Source organism: Lontra canadensis, unplaced genomic scaffold (genome assembly GCF_010015895.1).
Source record: "Lontra canadensis isolate GAN:19392208 unplaced genomic scaffold, GSC_riverotter_1.0 scaffold24, whole genome shotgun sequence".
NCBI lineage: Eukaryota > Metazoa > Chordata > Mammalia > Carnivora > Mustelidae > Lontra > Lontra canadensis.
Genome location: NW_022631018.1, coordinates 10,884,891 through 10,906,956, shown reverse-complemented (window position 1 = coordinate 10,906,956; position 22,066 = coordinate 10,884,891). Strand labels below are relative to the sequence as shown.

Here is a 22,066-nt window from a genome sequence, read left to right as displayed (position 1 = left end):
TAGTTATGTATACATAATTATGCATATGATTATATATTCTACATATATGTGTTTGCATGTGTATACAGACACAGTTTTATTATCAACTGAAAGTTCCTCTCTAGCTATCTTCTATAGTACAAAGGCTTTTTGTTTGTTTGTTTCAGGGAATGAGGGTTGAGGTATAGTTTCTCTCTCTAAAGACATGCAGTAAAGAGACTTGGCTCTTGTTAGTAACCCATTTTCAGACATCCAGTCAGTGGCTATCACGCACATGGGCGACCCTTTTTAAATTCCTTGGCTGGGTCACATGTCAGTGCTGAATGATGTGGTTCAGACATGATGTTCTCCTGCCTGTCCACACATAACTCAGTGTGCAGGCTCTGATATTTGAGATCCTGGCAAGCTTCCTGCTCCTAAAATTGAATTTGCCTAGTGAGGTGGCTCAGTTTCTCTTTTCCATGATGAAGAAAAACAGTGGGGGTGTAGTTTAAAAACTATTCCATGCAAGGTGAGTATCACGCTGTTAGGTTATCTTAGAGCTCTGCCATGTTTCCAAAAGGTCAGAATCTCTCAAGTGTTGGGATTTTTCCCATGCTAAAAAACCCATGGGTACAAGAAAACAGAGTGAAAGAAAAGAGTTACAGATCTCAAGACAGAAGAGAATGGCCTTTTAATCTTTACCACTGCTCAGCAAAAGGGAGATGTAATATAGTTAGACTCTCTGAGACTAAGGACCAAGAGTTAAAAATAAAGACAATTAATATAAATTTTTCTTTTTAATTTCTTATCTTTTGTCCCATCCTTACCTACCCCCTTCCCTTCCCTGGTTGATTTCTGTTATAGCCACTGAATAGTACTGAAGTGGTTATAAATAAACTCATTTGGCACAGTCATTCTACCGCTGACTGGCGAAACACTGAGCCTGACACTTTAGGAAGTGTAAATGATCTCATGGCAGAAATAAAGATGAGATTTGGTTTCTGCCTGGGCAGAGTAAGGGGATTTTTTGAGGAAAGTTGCTGATTTTTTTTGCATGTTTAAGGATACAGAATATTTTATTAGATGTGTAGCTTAGAGCCAATTATTTCTAGTAGTAACCTTCATAGTTGTAAGAATTTTAACTTGGAGATTCTTCATGTCTTGAATTAAAGTCTGTATAATAACTAAAATATATAAGAGGACAGTTTTCTGTGTTTTGGCCATCTTCAGAATGCATAGGTGTAAATGTCTCTTAGACTTAATAGTTTCTTCTATTTAAAAGTAGAGGGAAGTTTTTTAAAAAAGAAATTAGGGGTACCTGGGTGGCTCAGTGGGTTAAGCCTCTGCCTTTGGCTCAGGTCATGGTCTCAGGGACCTGGGATTGAGCCCTGCATGGGGCTTTCTGCTCAGTAGGGAGCCTGCTTCCCCCTCTCTCTGCCTGCCTCTCTGCCTACTTGTCATCTCTCTCTCTTTCAAATAATCTTTTTAAAAAATGAAATTATGGTTATGTTTTATCATAATGAAGTGACAATAAATAAAAACTTATTTGAATAAAAATGAAAGATTTATAAACAAGTTGAGTTTCACTGGGGGAAATTCGTCTTCTTTGGAATAGTCAACACGTATACTATGCCATGTTCGGATAGTCCTAAAATTGTGAAAGCTCCTGTAACTACCATTCATACAAATTTGCTGGAGATTAGTACTCATTTCAATCCACAATATGCCTTCCCTCCACCCCTTTTTTTTAATTGAGGTAGAATTCACATAATATAAAATTCATCATTATAGTTGTTTTTAAATGTACAGTTGATTTTGAGTAGCCATCACCACTGTCTCATTCCCAGACATTTTCATTACTCCAGAAAGAAACACTACCCTTGAAGAGTCTCTCTTCATTCTCCCTTGCCCTCAGCCCCCGGCAACCACTAACCTATGTTCTGTCTATGGATTTGCCTATTCTGGACATATCCTATAAATGGAATTACACAATATGTGATCTTTTATGTCTGGCTTATTTCAGTGAACATAATGTTTACCAGATTTGTTGTGTTGTTGCACATATCAGTACTTCATTCCTTTTTATGGTTGGATATCCATCACATGGATAGACCACATTTTATTTATCCATTTATTAGTTGGTAGACATGTGAATTATTCCACATTTTGGCTTTATAAATAAAGCTACAATGAACATTCATGTACAAGTTTCTGTTTGAACATATATTTGAACATATATATATGTTTGAACATATATTTCTCTGTGTGTATCTAAGAACAGAATTGCTGCATCCTGGAACACCTGGGTGGCTCAGTTGGTTGAGGATCCAACTCTTGATTTCGGCTCAGGTGGTGATCTCAGGGTCATGGAATTGAGCCCCACATTGGGCTCCTTGCTGGGCAGGGAGTCTGCTTGAGATTCTCTCTCTCTCTCCCTATCTTATCCTCCTGGCCCCCCACTCACATGCACATGCATTGTCTCGATCTCTCTCTCAAATGAATTCAATTCAATTCAATTCAAATGAATGAGTAGATCTTTAGAAAAATTGCTGGGTCATATAATAATTCTGTTTAACTTTTAACTTCCCCCTACTTTAATGCTATACTAAGCGTCTGGCTCAACAAATGCTGACTTTTATTGTCATTATTATTCCCACTTTATTATCAGTTTGTAAAAAGTTTTTCCAAGAAGTCTTTTATTTTTTTCTCTTAGATCCTATAGATAAATGCAAAAATGTGGATATACCCTGTTGGCGGATGTGATGATTTTTCTTGAAATTTATTTTAATCCTTTATATACATGTTTAGGTTCCCTTGGGTATTGTAATGCCTAGAAAATTGAAGAAGAGGCAATATCTTGAAATGACAGGCTAAAGGCCACAAGCAGAGTAAACCAGTGGAGTAGAAGAACGTGTTGCTACCAGGGAGGGTCAGTCAAGAGGACATTAGGATTTTCTCACCCTTTTAATTTGCTGCTAGCAGACCTGCTTGGGCTTTGAGTGAAGAAAAACTTAGTAGGCTGGGGCCATCTCAAATGCAGGAAGAAGGAGAATTTCTGTGGCTCCTGAAATACTTAGAGACTATCTTGAAAGTCTTTTCTAAAATATGCTACCTTGTGAGAGAATGAGTTATTGTTCTCTGTGCCATTGTAGGAGGCAGAAAGTGAGATCCTTTTAGATAATACTCAGGCAAAAGGCTTTTTCTGTTAAACTCTAATTAACCCAGCAAGGCAAATTAGACTCTGCTCTTTCTCTTCTTTTGCATTTTGAATCATTACATGTGCCATTTAACCCAAGAGAGGAGTAGTAATGTAATTGAGTTGGATAACCTTGTGAATCGGTGTGTTGACTCTCTTCACTACAATTGAAGGCATCTATTAAGTTTTCTTAGTCATTCTCTGCAAATATTCTTTCCAGAGTCGCCTCCACTTTCTTCATACAGATGAGCAATGATTCAGAGCCTCAGGAAAATGAAAAGAGAATAATGTCTCTTTTTCAAACACATGCTAATAATAGTTACATGAGTTTATACGCCATATTGTGCTGATTAATTCCCATGGCCTCTGAAAGGCCATGATGAGTCAACTGTCAAACGCATCACTAGTGGCATATAGTGAGAGGGGAAATCTGATCCTTTGTCACGTGTATACTACTGCACAATATGACCCTTCTTGATTCATTAAGATGTGGCAGTACTTAATTGAAAACTTAAGATTTCTTTAAACAAATTTACCAAGATGAAATTTTAGAGGATTTCTTTTTTCCCAAAAAGAGATACTGAAGTGCCATGTAAAAGTATATGGTTTATATTCCTTCAAAATGAAGGGGTATAACTTTAGGGACTTTGGTAAAAATCAGTGAGTCTTTTGAGTGAAAGACTGTCCCATTATTGCCAGAGAACTGGTAGTATGTCCGAGATGCCTTCAGGATTTATTTAATGTAGAGTTCCTGGAAGTAGCTGATTGGAAAAGATCTGAAAATGTCTAGGCTATATAAAAACAGGACTCCACTTGAAATTCATACTACCTAGCAGCTGAACCCTATCCTTATAGAAAAGTTTTCCAGCTAAGGGGTGAGGAACAATGTCATTCTTGAATTTCAGTCAAAATATATGTCGCTACGTAGTCTTGAATTGAAATAAGACCTGCCCTGGTATTTAAGTTGATATTATTAACTGATTTTGGCTATTTTCATTCTGTTTTCTCAGATTAATAACAGAAATACTTTTATTGCCCACTAGGACTCTTTTCTGAGCTATAACTAGGTATACCTAGAGATCTTTGGTAACAACTCTGTAAGACACAAATATAGAGAGATTTAGGACTCTTTCCTGAGCTATAACTAGGTATACCTAGAGATCTTTGGTAACAACTCTGTAAGACACAAATGTGGAGAGATTCAAAGGCTCTATCTGAGAGACCTAATACTGCTCTGCTGACTTACTTTTTTTCTTTTTTGATGGTGTGATAGGTCTCCATACCCTGGCATCCTCCTACTGTGCTCCAGGGTCACTCTCAAGAGGTCACATCTGTGTGCTGGTGTCCATCAGACTTCACAAAGGTTTGTAAATAAATCTCTGTCATTGGTTTAAAAAATAGATCACAGATCTGTAGATTTTCCCAAGGTTAGTTTGAGAGTTACACAGACTTTTATTTTTAGGGATTAAAAGATCTAGAGGCCTTCCAGAATCTATGTCTGCATTAACCATACATATTCTACTTTTCTCTAGCAATAGAGAAACTTACACTAAGGAATAAAAATGGATTTTTTTTTTAAATTTAAACTCAATTAATATATATTATTGGTTTCAGAGGTAGAGATCAGTGACTGACTCATCAGTGTTATATAATAGCCAGTGCTCATTACATCACATACCCTCCTTAATGTCCATCACCCAGTTACCCTATCCCCCTCCCCTCCAGCAACCCTCTGTTACCTATGATTAAGAGTCCCTTATGATTTGTTTCCCTCTCTGATATCATCTTGTTTTATTTTTTCCTCTCTTCCCCTATGATCCTGATTTGTTTCTTAAATTCCATGTATAAATGAGATCGTATGATAATTATCTTTCTGATTGACTTGTTTCTCTTAGCATAATACCCTCTAGTTCCAACCATGTCATTGCAAATGGCGAGATAAGAATGGATTTCTTGATTCCTGGAGTAATTCCTTTCCTAAACATAGAATTAAGTTTTTAATGTAATTAAATTTCATCTGAATATATAAGGTGGAAAACTAGTTTTATTAACTTTCAACATACTATCAACATGGTATGTTAAAGGTTGTAACATCTCGACTGTTCTTCACAGTCAAATTTAGTTTTCACATGCCTAAGCAGTGCTTACTGTGAAGTTGTAATATGGTAGGTTATCTATGGCTACCCTATCTGAGTAGCTCCAAGATGTTTTAGACATTTCTCACTTAAAAAATTTTTTGACAATGATACTTAAAGACAAATAAAATACCTGAAATGTAAAAAGGCAAGAAACATAAACTTTGTGTACATGTAGGGATTTCATAAATACTGGCCCAACTTACACTCATTCTCCCAGCCCCTACTGCCTCTGGTCTTTGGGTTATTTGGGGTTTACAAGAAATATCACTACTGTGGATATCTCCGCTTTCATTTATGACGTTTTGAGGTTTTGTTCCCATCTGTTTTTTATCTTCTAGAAACTTCTTATGGTCTGGTCTATTCATGGCATCCCTGCTAGCTTTCCAGTACTGCTGTGGATTTCTTTTTGTTTCTATATCTGTATAACCATTTCTGTGGTCAGCCCTACAGATTTTTTTTTAACTCATTGCTTTAATCACCAATAATTACATCCCAATGACATTTTTCTTCTGAGATTCCATGTACCTCCCAGTGAAATTATCTGCTTTTAACATGGAGTTTTGTATCTTTGTAGAACTAAGAGAGTTTTTCAATTACTCACTTAATTATGTTCTCTTTTTTCAACTGTCATATATTGCCCTTATGTATATATGCACAGAAAAGACTCATAGGTAATGACAGGGCTGTTTACCTATGCTAATCTAATAACCACGTTTTTAAAAAAAAAATTTTTTAAATAACTTTGTTCTTAGCCTAGAGTTAAGAAGGTAAAACATGGTTTTAAAATCTAGCCTTTGAAATTAGAAAAATTTTTAGTTCTAGCTCTGCCACTTAATTGTGGTGACCTTGGGCAAATAATTTTATTCTTATTTTGTAGATGAGGTTATTGGAGTTCAAGGCTTTTTACATTGTGAGAATTAAACAACATAAAAAATGTAAATTTTCACACTCACAATAGGTGCTCTGGAAATAATTCTTGTTAATAGACCATAGAGTAACTGGGGATTCCAGGCATTTCTTCTTGAGCAGTTAAATATGTGTGTCTTCTTTTGGCCTCCCAGTAAGGAAAGGAAAAAGTTGCCAGTCTCTTGGGGGCCAAGACTTAAGAGAACGTGTGTTCCTTTTTTTCTCTCTCTTCAGTGACTGAAATAGAGAAATTATATAAACAAATGCTGGGGAACAGCTCTGGTACCAGTGGCCATTTGCCACAAGCTCTTCAAGCTGGACTTTCTCTGCCATAAAAGGCTTGGGACCAAGATCGGGAATGGTCAGATATTTTTAAAGGGGCAAAGGTTTTTTTTAACTTCTTTCAGCCTAGTGAACTTGTTGTTTTCCCAGATTGCTCCTTTACCTATCTGAAAAAGAATCTCAAAGAATGGTTTCATTCTACTTGTCACAACTTACTAGAGTCACGGACTAAGCCTGATCTTGGAAATGATCCCATTACTTTAGCAGTAAGCCAGAACATGTAGAATTCAGAAGAAAGTGGTAGAAATTGAATGTTGGTGGGATATACTGGTTTATCATTTAAGAGAGGAAATAAAAAAAGGGTGTCATAATTATATTATATTTTATAATTATATAGAAAGTGATGAAGATAATGACTTGCCCAGGTTTTTGAGAGTAAAACGAAAGGAACCTGATTTTATAGTAGGGCTTTAGGTCAGGTAAGATGTGACTGGTAATGAAAGACATACCATCAGAATTATAAAGAAAATAGAGTCCTTTGGAAATTTGGAGTGATTCCTGAAAGCAAGGGATGAAGTATATAATTTTTTAGATCTCATTTTCTATATCCTGGTATATCACACAAAATAATTCTCTAGTCATGGGTCCTTAAGATCTACTTTTTACTTTGGTATAAATCTTTGATTAAAACTTCTTAACTTCCTTCCTGATTCTCATTAGATTGCTACCTGCTCTGATGACAATACACTGAAAATCTGGCGCTTGAATAGAGGCTTAGAGGAGAAGTCAGGAGGAGATAAACTCTCCATAGTGGGCTGGGCCTCTCAGAAGAAAAAAGAAGCCAGAGCTGACCTAGGTAAGGATCCCATGCATTTTTCTAAGTTGCTTATGGTTTGATTGGTTTCATTCTGCAATGCAGAGTGATAAGCTAAATTTGATCTTACTTGATATATTTTTAAAGGAAAGCACCATCTTTCTTTACATTCTTTTCAATAAATATTTTCTGAGCACTACTATGTTTATCATCTACAAGAGGCACTGGAATACAGTGGTGGATCACTTATTTCCAAAGTATTTATCGAACACCTATGATGTGCTAGGCACTGCTCTGAGTTGCTGGAGACTTAGCAATGAACAAAAGAATCAAAAATCCCAAAATTGTAAATGAAGATTACAGATTAGTATGAGAGGCAGAGGAACAAGTAAAGAAAATATGTACTAGGTCAGGTAACTATAAATACTTATGAAAAAAGGAACACTGAAAATTAGGTGCCCAGGGAGGCCTCAATGTTTAGATGACGTTTGAGTAAGGGAAGTGAAACAGGGAGCCATGTGGACATTCTGAAGAACATTCCAGGCAGATAAAACAGCAAGCACAGAAGCCCTTAAGCAGGAGTAGGCCTGATACATTTTTTGTTCCTCGAGGAGGCTAATGTGGTTAGAGCCCCCGTGGCTAGAGCAAGCTAAGGAGAGGGAGGGGAATAGTAGTGGAAAATGAGGTTCTTGTATGATTTGGGCTTTTATTCTGACAGATTAAAAAGCTATTGCAGGGTTTTAAATAGAGGAGTATCATGATCTGACTTTTCCTAACTTGATTATTTTTACTCCTGTGTTGAAAACAAATTATAAAGGGATCAGTATAAAAGCTGGAAGCTAATTTTGAACTCCTTTGAAATAATCCAGGAAGCAATGATGGTGACTTGGACAGAGGGGTAGCAAAAGATATGGTAAGAAGTCTTCAAGTTCTGGATATATTGTAAATATAGCGTGGAATCAGATACGGAATGTAAGAGAGTTACTGAGGATCACTTCAGAGTTTAGGACTTGAGAAGCTGGAAGAATGGAATTGCTGTTAACCTAAACAGGAATCACTGCAGAAGAAACAGGTTTGGGAGGGAATAGCTAAGTTCCCATTTGGATATGTTGTTTGATATGATTATTAGACATTCAAATGAAGATGTCAGAGAGGTAGTTAGATGTTTAATTCTGCAGTTTGAGGCTAGAGCTATAAATTTGGGATTCAGCAACATGTACGTGAAGGAAGCTATAGCTAAGAAGAGAGGATAGGTCTGGGTTCTGAGCCTTGGAACACCCCAATGTGTAGAGATTGGAGGGGTGAAAGAGCAGACACAACCAGACATAGAGAAAAACCAGGAAAGTATTGTATCCTGGAAGCCAAGTAAATAGTGGAGAGAGGGATCAATTCGGTCAAATGTTCTTAGAACTCCATGTAAGACAAGGGCTAAAAATTGGCCTTTGGATTTGGCACTATCAGGCTTATTCGGTGACTTTTAATGAGAGCAATTGGCAGAGTGTCAGTGTCTGATGGGTGTTAAGGAGGATCAGAGAAGAGAACTTGGAGACTACAAGAGTAGAGGGCTCTTCCAAGGAGTTTTGCTAGAAAGGAAAGGAGAGAAATGAAGTGGTAGCTGAGGAAGAAGCAGTGTTGCATTTTGTTTTTGCTTTGTATTAACAGCATTTTGTGTGTGACTGGAAGGATCTTATGGGGGGTGGTGGGTGGGACTTGATGCAGGGAAATTTGCTGGAGCAATGTTCTTAAGTGTGAGAGGGATGACACCAAATTTACAAGTAAAAGGGTAGGCCTTTGCCAGGGGTATGGAAATTCATCCATAGTAATTAGAGAAAAAGTAGAAAATATAAATACAGTGAAGTAGGTGGGATGTTCAGAACCTGTGAAAGTTGATAGCTTCTCTTAGTGAGATAGGAATCAGGATCTTCAAGTGAAAATAAGGATAGGGAAGGAGGTGGTTGAGATCCAAGGAGAGATAAAAAAAGTCTGACATGAGTCTTGCAGAGAAAAGAAGAGTAAGGGACTGGGGAGATACGGTTATTGGGCAGTGGGTCAACCGGAGGCTGGTAGCCATGAATTGAAAATTGAGCAGTCAGCGTGGTTGTGTGTCTGCTGCCCAGGTACAAGTACACTGTAGGTGGGGAGTTTAAGGGATGTGGCTTCAGTCCACGAGTGTGAAGTGAGGGGTGGGGGGCAAGGGACTTGAGGGTAGGTAGGAAAGGATGACTATAATGACTGACTGTAGGAATGAAACTGGGGGAGGAGGGAAATGAGGATATAGTGGCACTTGGGGGACCGTATTGAGGTGGGAAGATGAATAAATTGAGGATCCCCAGAGGATGAAGGAATTTTGGAATTGGAATTTGGAATTGCTCAGAAGTGAGCTGGAAAATAGGTGGTGATTAAAATTGAGAAAATGGAGGATTTGCAGGTTGGTAGTAGTAAGGTCAAGAAATAAGGGGCTTGAGCGAGTGAAAGGACAAAGCTATGTAGAAGGAGGCAGAGACTGAGCAAGCAAAGTGTTGGAAGGATCATGTATGTGGATTTTGTAATAACCATGAACTGACAGAGACAGTGTTGAAGAGTGGAACAGTGCACCAAGAGCAAAAGTCTTCCAAGCACTGAGCCAGCCAGAGGGGATTCCGAGGTTATCAATAGATACATAGTAATAAGCTTGAAATTCAAGCTTAAGGATTGATTTTACATTAGCCATCAAGGCCTAAGGTAATGAGGAGTTGAAGGTGAGACCGAATATATACTCATTTTTCTAATGACTTACTTATTTAGTCTCTTACAAGTTGTTATAAGCAGAACTGGACTCCAGAGGGGTCTTTTATTCTGAGTCTACTTCAGTAAAACCTTTGATGCTTTTATTTTTGGTTTTTGGTTTTTCCTCTCTTTTAAAAAAATGTTTTTTTATTTGTATCATAGTTTAACAAGTCAACTAGTCCTACAGCAGTGAATAAGACAAAAAAACAGCCCCCAGGCACGCTGCCCCCACAGTTCCCCGTTTTCAGGGGTTGCCACTATCAAATGTTTTAGCTGATTCTTTGATATGTACATCTCTAAATAATATTTGTGCCTTTCTGTTTCTTTGGGGTTTTGTTTTGGTGCAGTTTTCAACGTTATCTGTTGACCCCTTACTATGGGAGAGGAGGGTTTAGCCCTCTGGATCTCCACCACCCCAAATCCCTGCACGCTCCCCATTCCCCTGTCTTTCCAATACAAGATCATAATTTTGGTTTGATCAAGAGTTAGTATTTTTTTTTCTATTCAGAATGGAGTTACATGGTAAACTGCTGTTACTTTTAATTTCCTATACTTTTCTTCCCCCTTGAGGCTTTTTATTAGAGCCTTGTCACGATATATTCATATATCACAAGTCCACCCATTTAGAGTACAGAGTGCCGTGGTCTTTAGGATATGCAGAGTGAGGCAGTCATCAATACAATCTCATTCTAGAGTTTTTTCAGCATCAAAAATGAAGATTCCAATGTCCTTATATCCTTACTAGCTCTTAAGTATAGCCCTTTCTTAAGTATAGCCCTCCTAGTAAACATGAAGTGGTATCCCATTGTGGTTTAGATTTTAATTCCCCTCACGGTTAATAACATATAGCATTTTCTCATGTGCCTATTTGCCATCTGTATATTTTCTTTGGAAGAATGCTTCTGCACATTCTTTGCCCATATTTTAATTGGGCTATTTGTCTTTTTAATGTTGAGTTAAAAGTATTCTTTATATACTCTGGATATAAGTCCCTTGTCATACAATGATTTAAAATATTTTATTCTATAGGTTGTCTTTTTACTTGCTTAATGGTGTTTTTTTGACAAAAAATTTTCTAACTTTGATGAAATCTAATTTATCTGTCTTTCCTTTGTCATTTGTGCTTTTGATGTTATATCTAAGAATCCATTGCTTAACTTAAGGTCACAAAGATTTACTCCTATATTTTATTCTACGAGTTTTTTAGTTTTAAGGCCCTCTGGTCCTTTGTGTTGTTTATTTTTGTGTATGATATGAGGTAAGGATCCAAATTCATTCTTATACGTGGATATCCTGGTTTCTTGGTATCATTTTTTTAAAAAGACTATTCTTTACCCCATAAGTTGTTTTCACACCTTTGCCAAAATGTAAGGGTTTATTTCTAGATTCTCATTTCTGTTCCATTAATGCATATGTCTGTCCTTATGATGATATCACATTGTCTTGATTACCGTAGCTTTGTAGCAGGTTTGGAAATCAGAAAGGCTGAGTCCCCCAGTTTTCTTCATTTTCAAGGTATTTTGACTGTTCTTGTCCTCATATAGTTCTATACACATTTTAGAACCAGCTTGTCAATTTCTGCAAAATAGTCCTCTAGGATTTTGATATGGATTGCATCAGATCTCTAGATCAGCTTGAGGAATATTGCCACCTTAATGATGTGTTAAGTCTTGTGATCCATGAACATGGATGTCTATTTGCTGCCTTGTCTTTATATTTACTTATCTCTCCCTAATTTGGGGAAATGAAAAAGAGAAGAATCATATGAGGAAACAGCCATCAGTGTTTCCACCACTCACAATTTTGACACTTTAAGTTATTTTTTGAGATTTTTCCTCCTTTTCCACAGAGATTCTTATTAACGGAATCATGTTTGTACTGTAAATACATTTGGATTTCTTGAGGTTGCTTTCACTGAACTTATGTCCTAAGCACTTTGTATGTTATCTTATAGCAAAATATTTAAAATAGTCTACTGAGTAAATGTTCCAAAGTTTAGCTACTCTCTCGTAGTTGGATATTATGTTTCCAATATTTCGTGAAAATTGTTTTCTGAATTAAGTGTTTCCCCATCCCATTAAAATAGATTCTCAGGGGTGGCATTTCTGTGTTAATTGCAGTAATCATTTTAAGAATATTAATGAAAAGTGAGTTGCTTAACTAAGTATTTTTAGTGTGTCATTAATTATTTAGTTTTGGAAGCCAGGTCACAAAAGAAGTTACACATGTTGATCCAAATTTGGACCAAAATAATAGCAACAACAACCTTTAGCCATTATTGAGCACAGTCATTCTAGGGACCCACATGGATTATCTTATTTAGTTTGCCAAACAACCAAAACTGAAGCTCAAGGAAGTTACACTTGCCTAAGGTCACACAGCCGTCAAGTTGTAGTAGAACCAGAGTTTAAACACTTGCAGTCTGGGTTTAGAGCCCATGCTTAGAAGCACTCTGCCTTACTGCCTCCTTTAGGACTCAACATAGGAAAGCAAAGATCGAGTTAAGACCCGAGCAAGGGGGGCACTCGGTGGCTCATTGGTCAGGCATCTGCATTTGGCTCAGGTCATGATCCCAAGGTGCTGTAATTGAGCCCCATGTTGGGCTCCCTGCTCAGCGGGGAGCCTGCTTCCCCCCTCCCTCTGCTGCTCCCCCGCTTGTGTGCTCTCTCTCTCTCTAATAAGTAAATATTGAGAAAAAGAAAGAAAAGAAAAAGCCTGACCAAGAGTTTTACCTAGATTTCTCTATTTCTGGATGCTGCTAGAGTTCTCTTGAAGAGCCCTATAGAGCAGCAACCCCATGTGAAAGCCAAAGGCTGGTACATTGGCTATTCATCCCTATAACCCGGCTTCCAGCAACAGATAGGCAGCCACTAATCACACATCCATTTTGAAAATTATGGTCCTCTGCTTTCCTGACTCTAATTGCCACCCCAAACCTTCACTGCTGTCCTAGGCTTCATATCTTCTCCTCTGGCCCTTTTAGCACACCAGCCAGAAGGCTTTAAACCGAAGGCCCCTTTTCCCTCTGCCCTACTTTTTCCAGCTAGCACCTGCTCTGTCACTTACTATTGTTTCACCGTTTCAGCCAGCAATCTCACCACTGTCAAGGTGAAGGGTTCTCAGCCCCAGCTATGCATAGTAACCAGTGGTGGAGCTTTTTAAAAGTTTGTGTATCCCCAGAGATTGTTCAGTAGGTCTGGGTTGGGGACCAAGTACCTGTATTTTTCTAAAGCTCCAAGTAATTCTTGTATGTAGTCAGGATTGAGAACCTCTGGTCTAGGCATTATTGAGTGACAAAGATAATTGTCCTAATCGTAAAGAGAAGGAAACCTTACCTGTTCTATCTCATGTGCTTGCTATATCTCACCAGTCAGCAGAATACTTAGAGAGTCTGCTTTTTGATGCCTGGTACCTCACCATCATCTGTCTCAGAAGTAATGACATTTAATTAAAAATTGTTTAATAATTCCTTGCTGGGTGCTATAGGGACACTAGACTTAAAAAAATGAGTAAATCATCATCACCTGCCCCTAGGTGCTCACAGTCTAGTCCAGGAGGCAGATACAAAAGCTTTGGCACATTATTAACACTGCTCCTAGCTACATAAACAAAAGGAACCTACTTACTGTGGGAGAGGAGGAAAGAAGTTTGTGAATTCTTCACAATGAAAGAAGTTTGTGAATTGTGTAACAACGAAGTTACCGATGTCATCAGAGCTTGAAACATGAGAATTTTTGCCTGGCCAAGAAGGGGCAGGCTTGGCAAGAAAGCCACATGAACAAAGACAGAGATGTGACAGGGTGCAGCTTATTCAGGAAGCAGTGAGTAGTCTCCTGCAACAGGATCCCAGAGTAGCAGAGTACATGATATGACTAAAAAGGTGGGGTGAGGCCAGATGGCAAACTTTTATACAGAAAGGAGCCGCAAAGTGACTGATTATTAGTAAGCTCTCCTCTAATTCCTCAAAGGAGCTGACTTTCAGGAAGCTTTTAAGATAGTAATACAGTTTATGCTAGTGGGTCATCAGATCTCGTGCAGTGCTTAGGGTCAGCGGAGAGTCAGTAGATGATGTGCTAGATGGGCCTGTCGTGTTAAATCGATGTGCCAATATAGTGATGTACCGAATAGCTGTTAAAAAGAATGCAGTGCATCTAATGTACGTGAGGAGATACAGAGAAAAAGATAACACTTTTAAGAGAAAAGGGCAAATTGCCGAATGTGTGTGTAATAATCCATTATGTGTAACAATTATGTGTGTAATAATCCATTGTTGGGTTTTTAAGGTATGATATACCTTTTGTGTACTAACAGGCATATAGAAAATTATGAGTTGCACAAGAACATGAGTAAAATGAGAAGATTAAAAAGAGGCTTTTGACTTTTCACCTTATTCCCTTCTGTTAACTGTTTGGTTGTGTTTTTGTTTTGTTTTGTTTTGTTTTTTACCATGAACTTTTATTATCTAAATAATCTAATTACTGTTTTTTTAAAAAGATTTAAATTTGTCCTAGAGTTTTGTTAACCTTCCAAGTTAATAAAATCTTCTCTTGGAACCCCCATTGTCCAATCCTTCCTTCATTCTAACATCTTAAAGAAAGAGAAATGCCCTAGCTTTCCACCACATCAGATACCCCACTGACCTTTAGTAAATACTTCAGATGTCTACTGCTCGAGTATCAGAAACTTAGCTATCTGTGTGGCCCAACCCCAGCTGCCCTGGCCCAGCTTTTCCTTCTCCCCTAAACCTGTCTTAGAACCTGCATGTTGTAAAACCCATACTATGTTAGGACTTTCTGCCTTAACCATATCCTTCAGCCCACTTTAATAGAACTAATGACTATAGGGGCTGTGCGGTGACTGTTGACCTGGTCTGAGGAGTGAAAAAATGAGTTTCTGTCCTCCTGAAGTAATAGCTAATCAAGCTTTAGAACATGAGTATGAGAACAATGACCAGATGCTTTAAGGACAGGTCCTGTCACTAACTTCCCTTATATATCGTGTTATGACAAAAATGGGGTTTTCCTTGGGGTGCCTGGGTGGCTCAGTGGGTTAAACCCTCTGCCTTCGGCTCAGGTCATGATCCCAGCATCCTGGGATCAAGCCCCACATCGGGCTCTCTGCTCCTCAGGGAGCCTGCTTCCTCCTCTCTCTCTCTGCCTGCCTCTCTGCCTACTTGTGATCTCTGTCTGTCAAATAAATAAAATCTTAAAAAAAAAATGGGGTTTTCTAGGAATGATTTATTGAAGGAGTGGTATCACTTTGGCCATTTCTAAAAATATGGTTGATGGGAAAAGTTCAGGTAAAAGTCAATTTGTAGAATTTCTCTATCTCAAGGCAAAACTGCTTTATTAGTAAAAAGCACAGGGTAGAACATACAGGATAACTAAATTCCTGAAATTAGTACTTGTAAGTCTGTATTCTAACTAAAAGAGAGATTGTATTTTTATTGCAGCTCATCCTGAATTCAATTGCATATGAATACAATTCGGTAAACTGAATTAAATATCAGAGTTATAATTCAAAGGGTTTGTGACTTAGAAAATAAACTGATGGCCTTTCCTTGTTATTGGGGACAGGAACACTATTTCTGCAATCTAAAAAGCTCAGAAGGAAAGTAAGAAAATACAGAGTTGTCTGTGGTGGGGCCCAAGGGGAAGAAGCATGAAGTTTTTAAAGAATATCCCTAAAGTACTTGCTGTTTCTTGTAAACAAGAGACAGGACATAGAGAAGAGTTCTATCACGGTTTGATTTGCTTTACTAAGAGAAAGCATTTAGCTTCTGAAATGTTCTTTGGCATTCTTTGGCTTGTGGAAAGTAGCCAGCCATTCATAAATTAAGATGGAAAACCAAGGGAGGCCTAATAACCTCAATGAGTAATTGATGGGATTGTTTTTTGTGGAGATTAAAATCTTTCCATTTAACAGATAGGGAAACTGAAGTAGAGGAGGTAAAAGGTTGAGTTCACATCAACAGTAAATGAACGTGCCAAATTTTAGACCAGTACTTCTGTTTGGGAGCCATTGTGTGGTGCCTCTTTGCCCTAGCATTGCTCAAAAGTATATACAGGAATCCTAATGGCAACTTTACATATGAAAACAAATTATCATTAACAACCTGAATGTCTTACTGTTACCTTAGAATACTTGAAGCTATTAAAAATGATAATATAAATTTATATTAATGTGAAAAATATTCATGGTATGCTAAGCAGGTTAGTATACACATTACATACAAATAGTATATACATTATAGTCTTGTTTTCATATAGAAAAAATTTGACATGTATAATGTATATATCACACGTACAAGTATAGAAAAAAATGTTAAAAGTGGTTTACCTGGACTCATTTAAATTTTTTTTAAAATTTTTCTGTGTTTTCTAGATTGTCTATATTTTACAACAGTAGTTGGGAGGAGGGCAGTTAGGAAAAGGGAAGGAAAATGTTGCAAGGGTATGGTAAGAAGTGATTTATATAACCTACTCACTTGGAAATCCATTTCTGTATGAGTAAGTTAGTTACAATTTTCCTTGATGAGAATTCAGGAATTTTCTGACTTTCACCTCTGATTTTTGTGACTCTTTTTTTTTTTTTTCAGTGACAGTGACAAGTAGCCAGAATACTCCTGCCAAAGCGCCCAGAGTAAGGAGCAGTCCATCCATTTCTTCCCCATCATCAGCAGCTTGTGCTCCAAGCTGTGCAGGAGACCTCCCTCTTCCTTCAAATACTCCTACATTCTCTATTAAAACCCCTCCTGCCAAAGCCCGGTCTCCTATCAGCAGAAGAGGCTCTGTCTCCTCCGTCTCTCCAAAGCCACCCTCATCTTTCAAGATGTCCATTAGAAACTGGATGACCCGAACACCATCCTCATCACCGCCCATCACGCCCCCTGCTTCTGAGACCAAGATCACATCTCCAAGAAAAGCCCTCATTCCTGTGAGTCTGAAATCATCCCAAGCAGTGGCTTGCTCAGAGTCTAGAAATCGAGTAAAGAGGAGGCTAGACTCAAGTTGTCTGGAGAGTGTGAAACAGAAGTGTGTAAAGAGTTGCAACTGTGTGACTGAGCTTGATGACCCAGTTGAAAAGCTTCACTTGGATCTCTGTTGCCTTGCTGGTAACCAGGAAGACCTTGGTAAGGACTCTCTAGGTCCCGCCAAACCAAGCAAGATTGAAGGAGCTAGTATGAGTATCTCAGAGCCTCCTTCTCCTGCCAGTCCTTATGCTTCAGAAAGCTGCGGAACACTACCTCTTCCTTTGGGATCTTGTGGAGAAGGGTCTGAGGTGGTAGGCAAAGAGAATAGCTCCCCAGAGAATAAAAACTGGTTATTGGCCATGGCAGCCAAACGGAAGGCTGAAAATTCATCTCCGCGAAGTCCATCCTCCCAGACCCCCAATTCCAGGAGACAGAGTGGGAAGACTTCTCCAGGCCCGGTAAGTTGGCAGTGGTGGGAAGATGCATTTCCTAACGTGAAAGTGGCCAGTGAGAAGATACATTCCCTAACTTCTTTCTGAAAGGTCAGACACAAATCCCTTCTCAGAAGTCAGGATGCTTGCTTTTTTTTTTTTTTTTTTTTTTTTTTTTTTCAGTAAATCTATTTATACCTAGGGTTGCCAGATTTAGCACATAAAAATTTGAGAAAAATATTGCATGGGACATATTTATACTAAAAACTCCTTATACTAAAAAGTTATTTGAAATTCAAATGTAATTGGGTATTGCTGTATTTTATTATCTAGCAACCCTATTTACTCCCATCAAAATGCCTTCTGTCCAAGTCCGGGGCTGCCTGAGTGGCTCTTCCCATTAAGCTTCTGACTCTTGATTGCGGGGCAGGTTGTGAGATCCAGCCCTCCTGGCTGCCAGCTGAGCAGGGAGTCTTCCCTCCCCTGCCCCTTCCCTCATCCCCACTTACCCTGCATTTGAGGGTGCGTACTCTCACTCTCTCTCCCTCTCTCTCCCTCTCTTTCAAATAAATAAATTAATTAAAAAAAACTTTTGTCAAGGCCTATAGCCCTTAGCCCTGTTGCTTGACTCTTCAAAGCCTTCATCATCCTCTAGTATATCAGTTCCAAGATATCTTCCCTCTTCATTGTTTGATATTATTCCCACCCCACCCTAGCCCCTGGCCACCACTTTTTATGGATTCCTTTCCTTTTTATAGATAAAGTTGACATTTATGGGCAAGTTGCCAAAATCCATAAATAGATTTCCAGTTTGTAATTACAGTTTATGATTATTTAAAATACAGTGAAACTTAGACACTTACAAAGCAGTTTCAATGTAGAATCCTTCTGGGTTTTTATGATTTTCTCCGATCTTTTTTACAGTCATCTTGCTCACACCAGTATTTTTGGCAATTCACCTCTATCTATACTTTTAAAACATTCACCTTAGTTTCACTTACCTTTTTAGGACTCATTTCATTGACTGGCATAAATTTAAGTTAAACAATTTCAAAAACATGTACTGCTGGCAGAAAATAGGTTTGTGAACCTTGGAAAGTAAGTGACTCATTATTAATGGTGGTGGTGGGAAGTAGCTAAGAGCATTGGGTGAGTATGGGCACCAGTCAAAAAAACTAAAAATCTTTAGGTAATCAGTTTGCAAGTTAAGGTGAGATGGGTTAAGGGAGGTTCTGCTGTGCTTCAGAGTAGCTCTTGCTCTTTGTTAAGGAGAAGATGGTAGAATGATTAAAATCCACTCCAAGAATCTAAAAGGCAAAGGCAAGATATCCTCAGGCCAGTTCTAGTTTAATAGGTGTTCATATCCCCCTCCTACTGTCATGAAGCCTATCACATAATTAGAGTAGAAATAAACCAGAAATATTTTAAAGATTACTTCAAACACAAGCTCCAACCAAGACCTTGCTACAGAACATGAAAATAAAAACCAAAACAAAAAAACTAGCTATAAGGAGTCTTTCCTTTCTTCTTTCAAAATTATCACTGTACCTGTTTTTTACCCCTAATCAAATTTCTTATTTTTTTCCAGAGGAACTGTTCTCAGCTGTGTGTTAGCAGAAAAATAATTTCAGTAAAAAATTATTTTCACTAATGTGTTAATTTTAAAGGCTTTCAAAAATAGTGTGCTGGTCCCATACATTTCTGGTTTTATAATTTCAGTCTTTGAAGCTAACGTTTCTTTAAAAGAATTTTTGCTTTATGTGCATGATGATAATGTCATTTCTTCAGAAGAAAGTAGCAGCTGCCATTTGAATCACTATCCCATTTGTAAATTTGGGAGGGTTATTTACTCATTTATTTCAAGGAGGAGGGTTATTATAACCTTTGGTTCCTACTAGAAGGTTTAACTGGTGAATATTTTCCATTCACATGAAAAATCTGTCCCTTCCATCCTTGTGTACTACCTATTCAGTTTCTATTAAATTCAGTACAAATCAGCCAGAAGACACATTGCCATCAGAATATTTGGGACTGAAAGCTCACTGACTAAATAATCAAATTTCTAGTTATTGTAATTTAAAATGCCTTTTAGTGATAACTTATTCAAGTTAACAGCTGAACTTTATCTTAGAAAATCTCTGAAATCTAAACTTTCTTTTTCTAGGTCACTATTACTCCCAGCTCCATGAGGAAAATCTGTACATACTTCCATAGAAAATCCCAAGACGACTACTGCAGTCCCGAACAGTCAACAGAATTATAGATTCTAATCTGAGTGAGTTAACTGAACTTTGGCCCATTAAAACAAGACAAAAAATACAACAGAATGATTTTATAACTCTAATCTTTAAGAAAGCTACCTTTCTTTTTTGTTTTTCTTGTGTTTGTTTTTGTTTTTTAGGTTTTTTTTGTTTTTTTTGTTTTTTTTGTTTTGTTTTAGTTTTCAGAGAAAATCCTTTCAACTCTGAAGTTTACCTGCTCTGGTTCTACTACCATAGCTTATATGCAGCTTCCTTGGGATGAATGCTGTGTTTAATTCCATAAAGTAAGTTTATCACTCTGTAACTTTTTGAATGAGTAGTCTTCACCTTTTAAATTATGCCTCTTCTCTCCAATAATGACATCCCAGTTCATAGAGGCAGAAAGCAAGACTTGTCTCTTGTTACTCTGAGACTGTGGGTGCACAGTGGAAAGTATCTGCGGGTCACAGCAGGAGGCCTGTCTGTGAAGGCCGGTTGCTGAAGAAGTCTTCTGCTGGGGACCTCTGGTTCTGTGCTGCCTCAAATATAGTTTCATTTAAAATTTATATAATCTTTTCACTACACTTTTTTGGGAGTTTTTTGTTTTGTTTTTTTAGTATATGTAAAAATGTGATATTCAGATAAGTGCATTTATCTTGATTCAGTGTTCAGTGTTAAAATACAGTCTCTTAAGTTAAAATCATCTTTATTTTAAGAGCAGTGATAACTATCAACTCTTTGGAGAAACTAGGAGAATAACACTAGAAACTTTACTTGTCTTTTTTCCCCCAAATATAATCTCTCACATGAGACTTAAGGTCCTTCTATTTTCACTAAGCAATTTACTATGGTACCAACTCAACATCATGTTCTATAAGAGGTTACAATTTTTGCCATTTATTAGACAAAGATATTTATAAAATCAGTAGTCATACATTAAAGTTGGGGTTTGAATTCAACTTGAATTCAGTTCTCTAGGGGCTGCAGCTTTTTAAAAATGTAAGTCATTGAATTTAAGAAAAAGTAATAATTTCTTACTGATATTTTAATAAAAGAACATAGCTCCGAACTGAAAATCCAGAACCTAAAAAATAATTCTTGGCTTTAGCTTCATTTTTTGGATTCTCTTCATATACATAAAAAATAATAACCTTCTAGTATAGCCCTGAGCTGAAAAGTCCTGGAAATTTCTCTAAATATTTAATATAGAAGGTGTTTAGATTGATTCTAAGTTAATAATGTGCAAAATATTTTGAACATCTTCCCTTTAGTCAGCACTTACATATCAATCATCTTAAAATGAACTATTGTTTTCTACTTTTCCCCTTTATAACCTCAGAGACACAAGCTCCGTGTACCCCCTATGTACTATGTCCTTGGAAGGGAATCCCCTAACAATCATGAAACTTGATTCATTTTATCCATATCCCTAAGAAATATGTAGATTTTATTCATATTTTTGTCATAATTTAAAAATCTTTTCTTAATGACAAATTTTAATTCCTTTGATTCCTCTAAGTTAAGCTTGTACCAACCAGAACTACATATGTGAATTAAACATGGATTCTCCTTGGTTTTGTGCAAGGAGTGAAATAAAGAGAAGCCACAGAATTGCTGTTTTTGAAACAAAGCACTCCACAGCATTAACTGAATATTTAGAAACTCTGCTTATAATTGGTGTTTGATTTTTTAATGTTAGGCTGTGGAAAGGTGTTATTTATGACCATATCTGCTAATAATGCTACCTATCTCTTGCATTGAAAGCCAGAGGGGTGGGGTGGGGAAAAGCTAAAATAGGTATTATATTCTTTGTATCCTTGAACATCTCCTAACAGCTCTGCTGAATAAAATTGGGGTAAATGTGGCTGACAGAAACTGTGCTGAGAGTCTACTGGCTGTAACATGTCCCACTTGGAAAACTAGTACTTCAAATGGGTGCCAAAGGTCAAATGTAATGAGATAATAATTATTCCTGCCTCTGTCAGTGTCAGACTTTGAGCTGATCCTGAATAATAAAGCCTTTTACCTTATCTGATATCCTTTTCTGAGCTTTTTGCATTAACCTAGAAGCAGTCTACACAGAAGAACTATAGTAGTAATCAAGAATCCTTTCTACTTCTTCATTGAGTAAAACTGTTTATTCCCAAGGATATGATCTAGTTCGAGCTGAAAGAGGTTTTAATAAAATAGGTCTTTCTTGGTCGGACCTTGAGTGTTTAAGATGGCTTGGATTACTTGAAGTAGGGTGGAGTGATGTAGTTTTTTTCTAAACAAGTATTTCCAGCCCAAGCTTTTCCATTTGAATACACTCCAAGCATTATTGCTACAGCGCTGTATTAGAGTTTCCTTTGGCTGTTTC

General features: G+C 37.5%; 1 protein-coding gene across 3 annotated transcripts in view; it reads left to right on the top strand.

Annotated features, from left to right (window-relative positions):
- The window catches only part of DTL (denticleless E3 ubiquitin protein ligase homolog), a 42,746-nt gene extending 21,004 nt beyond the window's left edge, over nucleotides 1-21,742 (top strand). Inside the window, exons 12-16 of one of the 3 annotated variants that reach the window (XM_032862803.1) lie at nucleotides 4,431-4,520; nucleotides 7,204-7,339; nucleotides 16,662-17,494; nucleotides 19,632-19,742; nucleotides 19,915-21,742. In XM_032862803.1, coding sequence (XP_032718694.1) covers nucleotides 4,431-4,520; nucleotides 7,204-7,339; nucleotides 16,662-17,494; nucleotides 19,632-19,730 — 1,158 coding nt within the window. In that variant the 3' untranslated portion in view covers nucleotides 19,731-19,742; nucleotides 19,915-21,742. Of the gene's footprint in view, nucleotides 1-4,430; nucleotides 4,521-7,203; nucleotides 7,340-16,661; nucleotides 17,495-19,631; nucleotides 19,858-19,914 lie in introns of those variants that run through there. The other 2 variants (XM_032862805.1, XM_032862804.1) reach the window with 2 other exon arrangements.
- Nucleotides 21,743-22,066: the final 324 nt, after the last annotated feature.